Genomic DNA, 12,198 nt, shown 5'->3' on the forward strand with positions numbered 1-12,198 from the left:
AGCCACAAAGCTCCTGTCCAGGACTTTGGTGGAGTACTTTCATTTACTAGGACTGAATCTTCACTAGCCAAGAATGTCCAAGGGAAAATGCTAGAACTTGGAAATGCTCTCAATGACATTCATTGGATTTGGTTACTTTAATTCATTCCACAGGTTATGTTTCTACTTCTTTATCCTATGCACATTCTTACTTCCTTAGAAATTATGTGCCCTTTGCTATGCAGAAAAATACAGAAAAGTTAGGTTTACAGCTTGATTCTGTCACTTGTCTTTGTTTTGCCTATTTACTCGATGAAAGCCATTATTAGTCTGTGCAAGGACTAAGGGCACCTAACAAACAAATATTAAATGATTACATGTTACAATGACACTTTATACCTGCTACGTGTAGAACTGCACACATTCAGAGACAACTGCTCTGAGACCCAAGTTTATATGTATTATAAACTATTACTTATTTATATATAGGATAAACAATTACTGCTTATCATAAATAGAGAGAGACACAAAGAGACGATTCTTTTAAGTAGAAGCACTTTATATAATTGTATTAGGGTAGTGTTATTCACAATCCAATAGCAGGTGGTCATAATCATTGTTAAAAAAAAACAGAATAAAAAACAACTGAGAATTGTACATATTAAAGATACTTACTGTTTTATGTATACAGAGACCTCCAAAAGTAGGTACTGGGTCACAACGGAAAACATGTTTCTTATTGAGGTTTGCAGTAAAAATATTATTAAGTGTGTTTGTGATGTGATGGTGTCCTTCACAGCATTCTTTCTCTGACTCCAGAGGTTTTTACCTCTTGCTTTTCACTTATTCTACAAATATTTACTGAGCAACTGCTACATGTTGGTTGGGGGTCAGATACTGGAGAGGGAAAAAGGCAACGTTACTTTTGGAAAATTCTACTTATTATCCTACAGATGTAAGGTTTTAACTAAAAGCTTAAAAACAAGCTAACACTGAATGAATTACAACTGTTCTTAACTTCCTGTGCCTCTTGCTGGCCATGAAAACAGAAGTGGAATATGTCAAAAACTTCCAGGAATAAGCCTGTGAAGCTTCTTGCTGCTTCTCATCAATGTCTGGAGAGATATCCAGTATGAAATCTAAAATTGAGATAGCAATTCTCTGAAGGTACATTTATTTTCATCTACCTTGTTAATTTTTTCTTTCCTAGGCTTTTTGGCAAGAAAATAATTTTTTTTTTAGCAACCAAGATTTGGGTCCTGGCTATAAAAATTCCCTTTCAGAATTTTTTCTGGAGGGACCAATATTTTTTGCTTTGAATATATATGATATTTATGTATTTGGCAGAAGGCTGAAATGAGATTTTTTACATTAAAAAAATGGTAAAATACTTTCTTTAAATGGTATCTTACTTGGAAAACTAAATATGCCACTCCCACCCCAAGAAGCCAACCTATTCTGGTGCTTAATACCAACCACAAAATAATCTATAGAGTTTTAATTCTCCTGCTACTCAAATCTCTAATTAAGCAAGCCTTAGTAAAAGTTTTACATTGTAATTATGGTCTTATTTTCTCACTCTGCCCCCCCCCACCTCATATACTTTAAAAAAGGCATGTAATATGTTTTAAGATGATGACATTTCAACTTAGAAGTGCTTCTGGTGTATGTTAGGCTATGATGAAGTAATTTTCTGCATGTATAAAGATTTTAAAAATGATGGATTCTGTGCTTTAAAACAACAGAGTATCCTTTAGAAATAACAGCAGGAAAGAATAGTATTATTTTTCTCTTCTCTGCTCTTTTTGACAGATTCAATAAATGTTATGGTTTCTAGTGATCATTAGTGACTTCCAAAATCAGATGAATTACCCTACGAGTATGTATCTCATAGCAGCAAAAATTCAGATTTTGTTATTTTTTCAATTATGAGTTTTAAAGTTTAAATGCTATTATTAGTATTTTAGTTCATTAGATCACTGCTCATGGTAGGCTGATGATACAAGGCTTATACACATTTTCAAGAAAGAAGAAAACTAAATGAGCCGTCATGTATTTTTAAGAAAATAAGCTCAAATGATTAGGTAATTAATTGGTTTACAACTGTACTGGAAAAATACTTTGTGATAAAATGATAATCTTTTCCAATCAATCAAGATTATCCAGGTCTGGCTATGGACAGTGTATGCTGGAGCTGGCTCATATCTTCCCAACCTTGGGCTCAGTGATGTCATGTTAGTAGCTTGAAATTAGTCACAGCAGGAGTATTTATACCACAGAAGTAAGATGCTCCCTTTCCATTTTGAAGATCTGTTAAACACTTCCCAGTACACCATTATTATTCCTTTAAAATACAGTTCAATTCTTTGTTCATAAGAAACTTATTTGAAGATCTAAATCCTTGATGTTTTTTGTATAAATCTATCTTTCTGGAAAAAGATTTAAATGTTTCCATTGGTTAACAGTAATGGAAATGTTAGACTTTCACTGTGAAGGGATAAATATGTGAGGCCTTATTCACAGAGAAGTTCTTCCTTTCTTTTGCGGGAGTTGTACCCTATTCAGAATAAACTGTTCAAAATTTGGATTTTTATCTAAAAATAAAAGGTATCCTATTTTTAACTCAATCCAGACTTATAAAGCAAAATACCTAGACTTCAAAGAGAACCTAACAGATTTTAATTATCAAAAATGTCTATGATTTAATGGTAAGAGGTTAATTAAAAATATTTTATAAAGTATGAAATAAACAATCTTATTAGATGAACTTATTTATTTGACACATTAAATGAGGCAAAGAAAAGTATATGCAACTGCATAAAAAGAATCGCATTCTCATACTAGTTGAACATACAGCAGTGGTCAAAATAATGAATTGTGGAATGGATGCCAAGATTTAATGCAAAAAACACCCTGTACAGAAAAACTTCAGGCTTCTAACTTTACTGAATCCAATACTAAACGTGCTTCCTTATATTCCTCAGTTTCTTCCAAGTCTTTTTCACTCTCCTGAAATGAAATATAATAAAAATTAGATTTATCCTTCTCAAACTTCAGTGCTGTTATTTACTCAAATATTACAAACCATCAATATAAAGAGCTCAAAAAATTAAAAAGGATTCTAAACCTCATCTAAACAGTGTATAATTTCACACAGTTTTGTTCTTTCCTTATAGGTAAGAGAAGAAATAACAGGTTTTGTTGTTTCACTGTATAACATTCTCATGGAATAAGTGAAAAACAGGGTTATCTAAAGCTATTAGCATTAAGTAACTAAATTAAAACCTCAGAAAAATGAAAAAAAATTTATTCTCATTTTGTCAACATGTCACCATACAAAAAGGACTATTATTAATGGACTAAAAATTAAAAATGATGCTTTACTAAAATGTTACATATATAACATTCAGACGACAATGATCCTACAACTACCCACAATGACAAAAAAGGCTAGTGGTATCACACCAGAGGTAAGTATAATCTCTGAATTAGAAAACTGAACTGTCTGCTTATTATTATGTATCATACTACAAGGAAACAAAATGCTAACATCTTTTATTTTTTTATATTTAAAGGCTGAGTTTTTCCTTGATACTTTATACATAAAGCTCTTACTAATATACTACTATGCTAAGAGATAAATGAAATAATATCATCTAAGTTATTCTGCATATGAACTTTTGTTTGATCTTTACTTAAATAATAAAGCTATGATCAGTTATTCATGTCAGGTCAATAAAAGCTGGAGATATACTGTTACAGAGCAGAGGGAATAAAGTATGTTTGTTTCTTTAATACGAAAATTTAAAGCAAAAGGAGTGAGAATTTGCTTACCTCAGATTATAGGCAAAAATTTCTACCTAAACATGTCTCTGTTCTCTGTTACTAAGTGTAAGCTCTTTGAGGGTAGAAATATTGTTGAATACATCCATACACACAAATATATCATCCAAAGACAGTATTACTTTTTTCAAGCAATTTCTATTACCTTTTCAGCTACTAGATTCATGAGAGAAAAAAGCGTTTAAGCTGTCAGTAAATAAAAATGGTGCTCTGTCTCAGTATTTTAATATAGTAATTATTTCTATCTTTTATTTCAAAACCACAGCTTTATTTTTGGCTGTTAAGGAGAGTTATCCTGACTTGAAAAGGTTCCTATATCTAAATATGGAGTTCTGTGTCAAAATTAAAGTAAAATGTGAACATATCTCTATTTGTTTTTTCCTACAGATACAGTCCTAATATTATTTTGGTGGGAAAACAAATGTCATTCTTTTTCAAAGAATACATATAATCATCCTGAGAAAGCCTCACAAGATTTTTGTTATAGAAGGCACAACTATGAATCATGAGACAGCTAGTAGCTAGTTAATATTAGCTCAAGAAACAGAAACATAAAATGAGATTAGTAAAGGAAATGTTGGAATCCATCAAATTACCATCAAACAGCAAAAACAACTGGCTTGAATATAGTATTATGCAGTTATCTCCATTAAGAAAGAAATAAGGGGACTTAATTGTTTTTAGAATCTTTTATAAAATGATTCTGCCACTGTATCACAAGGCATTTTATTAGCAAGTACAGTTAACAGTGTGATCCAGCTCCAAGTTAATATGAAAGGACTGCCTATATTACAAGGTGTTTTTCCCTCTCAAACTGAGTAAAGTTTGACTCTAAAAGAATTCCAGATCCTTTCCATAAGGGCCCAAATTCATTTGAAACATTTGGATCTTTTAACATTTTAAATAGTCTACTTATCTTTAATGTGCCAAAAAAAGATCTTTCTGTATAAATACTAAATATTTCAAGATACTGCTGGACAATGTCCGGGCTCTGAATATCTACCATAATAACTCAAATATATTTAATTAACTAAGTTTAAATAAACAGAATAAACATGCTGGTTATAGTACTTCTACTGGAGGTTAATTAAAACACAATTTAATCTCTATTAATTATTTTAAAATATACTGATACACAGGGCAAGTGAACAAAATATGTCCCTAACTAGTTTACAGCGTTGAATACTTAAGATTTTGGCCTTCCATGTATTAGACTGAAAGAACATTTAAACAGAACACAGAGAAGAATATACTTACTAATAACTGCAGAAGATCGGTATACGCTGCTTCCAACCTGCGCTGGCAATCTGGGATCATCATCCGGGACTCTTGCAGGATCTCTGCCTATAATGAAAATCTCCGTGAGACAAGCAGAGATAGTAGAACTTAATGTGTTTAGCTCACCCCTCTGTAAATATCTGAAGTGAGTTAGAGGAACCAGGAAAAAATTATAGGTATGTTAAGTAGTTCAATATTTTTTAAAAATAGTTCGAATATCACCCAGCCACCCCATCCCTCCCAACCCCCACCACTCCAGCAACCCTCAGTTTGTTTCCTGAGATTAAGAATTCCTCATTAAAAAAAAAAAAGTTCAAATAGGAATGTATGAAATCTGAAAAAAAAAGTTCGATATTTTAATTTAAATTGTGATTATTAGAAGTTAGAAAGAACGACTATCATACTGTTAAATATTCAAAGTACAAGTTCTAAATCGTTTGGTAATCACCTTCTCATGCTAAGTGAAAATTAACTGGAAAAGCTTTTCATAGAGCATTTATTTAAAACGGCTATTTAAAATAAACTATTCTTCCTGCTGTCACAAAGCACCTTTATCCAAAATGGGATCAGCTGGTTATATAAATATCTCCTGCATCTTCTGAGTAATAAAGAAAAACAGTGTTCAGATATCACATGGAGATAATTACTGCATGAAAAAAGTTATTGAGTTATTGATCACATCATGTGCACACTGCAGGAGGTTCTCACTGAAAGACAGAGGTAAAGAAAAATGAAAAGCAAAGACCAGCAGGTTCATATTTTTGATGCTTATCATGCATAAAAAGTTATTACTTATCCTTGTGCTTCATTTTAGGAGAGAGATTATTCTCCCCATGCACTTTGAGCCAAATTACCAGCCTGGCACCCCCTGAATCTAACTTCTGCCTATTCCTCCTGAAGACAGACACAACAAAATTAAACCCAAGAATATTTATTCTGGGGGCTATTTCTGGACTTAAAATACATCATTCAAAGCTGAACTGTAAAATATCAAATCATAAAAGAAAAAATCAAATCAATCACTGAGAAACCAATCAGTAGGAGGGTAAATAAATTAGTGTCAGATGTTGTCCCTCAAATCAGTCTTTTTCCTAAGGTGGTAAGAAACTTTATCTCCTTAAACTATTCTCAGAGACACAAAGATCATTTAAACATTTATCTCCAAAAAATAGTGTTTGGTCAAATACCTTTGGTTAAGTGGGTATAAATTCCGAACTTTTACTAATAAGCTTTATTACCTTAGCTCACATAAAATAAAAAGGAAAGACATAACTTAATGGTAATCATATTATATTTTAATAGAAACTTTAGTAAGTCCCAGTATGTTCTTCCTTTCCCTAATAGTTTTGTAATAACTCACAGTGTAAAAAAAAAATCAGACTCATAATACACAAGGATGCTCTCTATCCACATCTATTTTCTCAGGTGAAAACCTATATTGTTGAACTTCTATTACTAACAACACACTGCATGAAAACTTTAGACACAGGATCATGACTTTACTTCACTGCTAATCATACTATACCTAGATATTCAATCACTGTTTTTATGTTTTATTTTTATGTATCTGGTTAGTATGAATACATGTGAAATTTCAGTGAGAGGCACATTTCACTGGATACAGGATTCATATTTCTTCCTTATGGACCTCCCTTGAGAATAGCTTATAGGAATTAAACAAGGTGAAATGAATATAAAGAGTAAGATCAAAAGCATGGTAAGTCAAAATGTATACTTGTAAAAAGTTTTTTTGAAAGCTTTAGTACTGGGCACCTGGGTGGCTTAGTCGTTAAGCGTCTGCCTTCAGCTCAGGTCATGATCCCAGGGTCCTGGGATCGAGCCCCACATCGGGCTCACTCCTCGGGGGGAAGCCCGCTTCTCCCTCTCCCACTGCTTGTGTTCCTGCTCTTGCTATCTCTGTCTCTGTCAAATAAATAAATAAAATCTTTAAAAAAAAGAAAAAAAAGAAATCTTTAGTATTGCCAATGAAATGAATTTTAAGCAATGCTGCCCAAAATAACTTCCATTCATTATTATTCTATCCATTATCATAGAGCAAGAATCCTCATGCAATCTATCAATACAGGACTATGATGTAACTAGGGCCAAAGATCAGTCTCACCCATATACCAGCCCCAATTCATTCAATAAGCTTACTAGGTATCTAGAGGATGCCAGGTACAGGGGATGCAAAGATGAATAAAAGAAGGTTTCTGCCCCCCATTCCAGTATAGGAGCATAAACATGAAAATAAACATTTGGGACAGCTTCAAGAAGACTATGCCACTGGGAGCCAAAGGCATACAGTACATTGATGTGGAATCCATAAACCACATATACTTTACCTCGTAACAGTGAATTACAACTGTCAGGAATAATTTTAAAAGACCATATATAACGTGTGATTATACAGTAAAGAAACCCCTCAAAAATACCTGAACTAAAGTAAATGAGTATTATCTTTCAAAGTGTTCCCCTTGGGAAGGAGTCACTCAAATGAATGGGGACTCTGTCTAAAATATCTGAATAAACTCTCAGTTTATTCTAATGCTGACTATGACAAGACTGAGTTTAAGTCAGGACCTTGGCACAGATTGGAAGGTACAATGAACAGGATGTGGTCCTACTCACGTCTTACTATTTTTAAAACAAGTTATGATTTTTTGGGGGGAAAGTTATTCAGGTAAAATGGAAGCTTGGGGAGGCTTAGCAAGGCTCAAATTATAACAATAGATAAATTACAAACTAAAATCTGATCGATTACCTCTATAATCAAATGTATATAAGTTGGAAGGGAAAAGCCCTAATTGGCAGATTTTCATTTTATTCAGAAAGAAGAGTTCTGTGAAATAATCTGGCCAATGTTAAGTTGCTTTGCTACTGCTCAATTGAGATAAGATTTCTAGCTTCTTTAATGATCCATTGACTATAGCTAAAATACTCTATAGGCACTCTAATATTGGATATTGGCTGCCTCTGGAACCAATGGTAACTGCATTAGTTTGCCAAATTGAGCTTTAGAGTAGTCAGAGATTATTGTAACAATGCTTAAGTCACCTTTTACACAGAGGTAAAATAGTAATATGCTAATACACATGTTAAGAAATCCATCTGAAGAGAGAGAAAATGGTTAAGTATGTAAGGTGATGGATATGTTAAGTAGCCTGGTTATGGTCAATATTTCACAAAGAATACATTTATCAAATCATCAAGTTGCATAATTTAAATATACACAATTTTAGACTGTCAACTATACCTCAGTAAGGCAGGGGAAAAAAGATATAAAGACACTCTGAGAAACAAATGAAGAATCATAGAGTCAGAAGGGACCTAAGTGGTCATCTACTGCAGGCTCCTCAATTTACAAATGAGAAAGTTGAGTCTCAGAGTGACTAGCTAGTTGATACGGTCTGAATTATACCCATGACTCAGATTTCAACTCTAGCATATGAATGAGTGATAGTGGTAGCCAGACTCTAAGAAGGCCTCCAGTGATCCTGCTCTTGTGTAGTCACCTCCCATACTACATTTGGGTTGGGCCTGTGACCAATAGAATGTGGCAGAAGTGGCTTTCTAGAAATTAAGACCCGAGGCTAAGTCTTCAGAAGCCTTACAGTTTCCACATGGGCCTCCTGAAATGCTTATTCACATTTTGGAAATGCTTCTCTCAGGACCCAGTTGTCATGCTGTGAGAAGCTCTGAAGGATGGATGGAAGGAAGACAGGAAGGAATGAAGGAAGGAATCTGACTTGTGTTTTGTGGTTATTGCTGAATGAATAAGGATATATAATGAATTCTATGAGTAAAAAATAGTCTGGGTCCGTAAACCCTAAGATGTCAATAATTATTTTAGGTTTTATAAATGGTCTAAATCCACCAGTTCAAAGACAGAGAGTCATAGACTGGACCCAACTATATGCTGCCTACAAGAAACCTACTTCACGTAAAATGAAACAAGGAGTTGTATCATGCAAACATTTTTTTTAAAAAAGTGACTTATATTAATATTGGACAGACTTCAGAGCAAAAAAAAAAAATTAGAGACAAAGAGGAATATTACGTAATAATAAAATGACCAATTCACCAAGAAAAAAACATGGTGATCCCTAAATGTGGATGCACTAAACAAGAGAGCTTCAAAATACATAACACAAAAACTGATAAAGCTAAAAGGAGAGAGATAAAACCACACATATAGCTGGGGATTTCAATGCCTCACTCTGGTACAAGTGGTAGAAGTATTAGATCAAAAAAATCAACAAAGATATAAAAGAACTGAATAATGCCATCAACCAATAAGATCTAAATGACACCTATAGAACACTCTGCCTAAGAAAGGAAAATACAAATACTTTTCAAGCACCCATGACACCTTCATTGCAGGGGCCCCTGGGTGGCTCAGTTGGCTAAGCATCTGATTCTTGGCTTCAGCTCAGGTCACGATCTCATGGGCTGTGGGACTGAGCCCTGTGTTAGGCTACATGCTCAGTGTGGAGTCTGCTTGAAAGAGTCTCTCCCTCTGCCCCTCCCCCCAACTTGCAAGCACACTCTCTCTCTAATAAATAAATAAATCTTAAAAAACAACAACAACAAAACCCCCAAAACATTCATTGCAGTATACCATAGCCTGGGTCAAACAACAACAACAACAACAAAACAATCAAAAATCTCAACAAATTTAAATATTAAATAAAAGAATTTAAATAATACCTAGTGCATGTATTACTATAATGAAACAAAAGTAGAAATCAATAACAAAAATACAGCAGGAAAATCTTCAAACCACTTAGAAATTAAACAACATACTTGTAAATAACCCATGAGTCAGTAAGGAAGTCTCAAGAGAAAAAGAGAAATACAGAGATAAACGAGAATGAAAATATAGCATGTCAAATGTTGTAGGGTTCAGTTAAAGCAGTGCTGAGAGGGAAATTTATAGCAGTAAATGCTTATGTTAGGAAAGAGCAAAGATCTCAATAAAAATCTAAGTTCTTACTTCAGAAACCTAGAAAAAGAAGAGCAAAATAAACCCAAAACAAGCAGAAGGGAAAAATAAAAATAAGATCATAAATCAATGACAGAAAAAAAAAAAATCAATGAAACAAAGAGCTGAGTTTTTAAATAACTGGTAAATTTCTAGTAACACTGACAAACATAAAGTGAGAAGGCACAAATGAGTACTACCAGTAACAAAAAAAGATCTTATTTCTACAGATCTTGCAAGCATTAAAGGGAAAAAATAGAGAACTGAGTTAAGATGGTGGAGCAGTAGGGGGACTCTGGGCTTGCCTCAGACCTCGAACACAGCTAGATCAACATCCAATCAATTTGAATACCAGGAAATCGATCTAAGAATTAAGAGAACAATCTGCACAATTAGAGGGAGAGAACGTGGCAGGCTTATTTTTTTTTTAAGATTTTATTTATTTATTTGACAGAAAGAGACACAGCGAGAGAAGGAACACAGCAGGGGGAGTGGGAGAGGGAGAAGCAGGCTTCCCGCTGAGCAGGAAGCCCGATGTGGGGCTCGATCCCAGGACCCTGGGATCATGACCTGAGCCAAAGGCAGACGCTTAACAACTGAGCCACCCCTGTGCCCCGATGTGACAGGCTTATTTTAACAAATAAACCAAAGCACACTTAAAGGTCCAAACACTCCCCCACTGAGAGCAAGGAGGAACCCTGTAGAGGACTGACCTATGGGAAAGAGCAGCCAAAACACAAGAGCAGAGTGCACAGAGCACACACCAGAAACACTTCCTGAAGCGCCAGGCCCCAGACAGTGTAGGACCCCTTAATATACCAATACTCTCAAGAGCAGAATAAGAACAAACTTTCATAACACACAAAAGACAGAAACCTAGACAAAATGACAAGATGGAGGAATTTTTCCCAAAAGAAAGATCAAGAAGAAACCACAGCTAGGGGTTTACTCAAAACAGATATAAGCAATATATCTGAATGAGAATTTAGAACAAGAGTCATAAGAATATTATGGGTTTAAAAAAAGCATAGAAAACACCAGACACCTTGCTGCAGAGATAAAAGACCTAAAAACTAGTCAGGCTGAAATAAAAAATGCTTAACTGAGATGCAGAACTGACTGGAAGTAATTACAAGAGGAATGGAAGAAGCAGAGGAACAAATAGGTGATATAGAAGACAAAATTATGGAACATAAAAAAGCTGAAAAGAAGAGGGAAAGAAAACTAGTAGATCACAAATACAGACTTAGGGAACTCAGCGATTCCACAAAGCACAATAATATCCATATCGTGAGTCCCAGAAGAGGAAGAGTGGGAAAAAGGAGGTTTATTTGAACAAATCATAGCTGAGAACTTCCCTAATCTGCGGAAGGAATCAGACAGGCATTCAAGTCCAAGAAGCACAGAGAACTCCTCAAAATCAACAAAAACAGGTCAATACCAAGACATATAGTGAAACCTGCAGAATACAAAAGATAAACAGAGAATTCTGAAAGCAACTAGCGATAAAAGGTCTTTAGCCTACAAGGGTAGACATAAGGTTAGCAGCAGACATGTCCACAGAAATTTGGGAGGCCAGAAGACAGTGGCATGATATATTCAACATGCTGAATGGGAAACATGCAGCCAAAAATACGTTATCCAACAAGGTTGTCATTCAGAATAGAAGTAGGGATAAAGAGTTTCCAGGAGAAGCAAAAACTAAAGGAGTTCATGAACACTAAACCAGCTCTGCAAGAAATATTAAAGGAGACCCTTTGAGTGGGAAAGAGGGACCAAAATCAACAAAGACTAGGAAGGAACAGAAACAATCTAAAGGAACAGTGACTTTACAGGTAATACAATGGCACTAAATTCATATCTATCACTAATTACTGTGACTGTAAATGGACTAAATGCTCTAATCAAAACACACAGGGTATCAGAATGGATTAAAAAAAAAAAAACAAGACCCATCAATATGCTGCTCACAAGAGACTCATTTTAGACCCAAAGACACCTCCAGATTGAAAGTGAGGGGAAGGAGAACCATCTATCATGCTAATGGACATCAAAAGAAAGCTGGAGTAGCCATACTCATATCAAACTAGATTTTAAATGAAAGACTGTACTAA

The 12,198-nt window shown here is 34.5% G+C and overlaps 1 protein-coding gene across 2 annotated transcripts in view; it reads right to left on the bottom strand.

The window, feature by feature from the left end:
• Nucleotides 1-517: 517 nt before the first annotated feature.
• Nucleotides 518-12,198, bottom strand: part of TBCA (tubulin folding cofactor A) — a 92,194-nt gene continuing 80,513 nt past the window's right edge. For both annotated transcript variants that reach the window (XM_027606781.2, XM_027606782.2), the window contains 2 exons: nucleotides 5,080-5,166; nucleotides 518-2,988 (listed from right to left, as the gene is read on the bottom strand). In XM_027606781.2, coding sequence (XP_027462582.1) covers nucleotides 2,908-2,988; nucleotides 5,080-5,166 — 168 coding nt within the window. In that variant the 3' untranslated portion in view covers nucleotides 518-2,907. The remainder of the gene's footprint in view (nucleotides 2,989-5,079; nucleotides 5,167-12,198) is intronic.

Source organism: Zalophus californianus, chromosome 5, assembly GCF_009762305.2.
Source record: "Zalophus californianus isolate mZalCal1 chromosome 5, mZalCal1.pri.v2, whole genome shotgun sequence".
NCBI lineage: Eukaryota > Metazoa > Chordata > Mammalia > Carnivora > Otariidae > Zalophus > Zalophus californianus.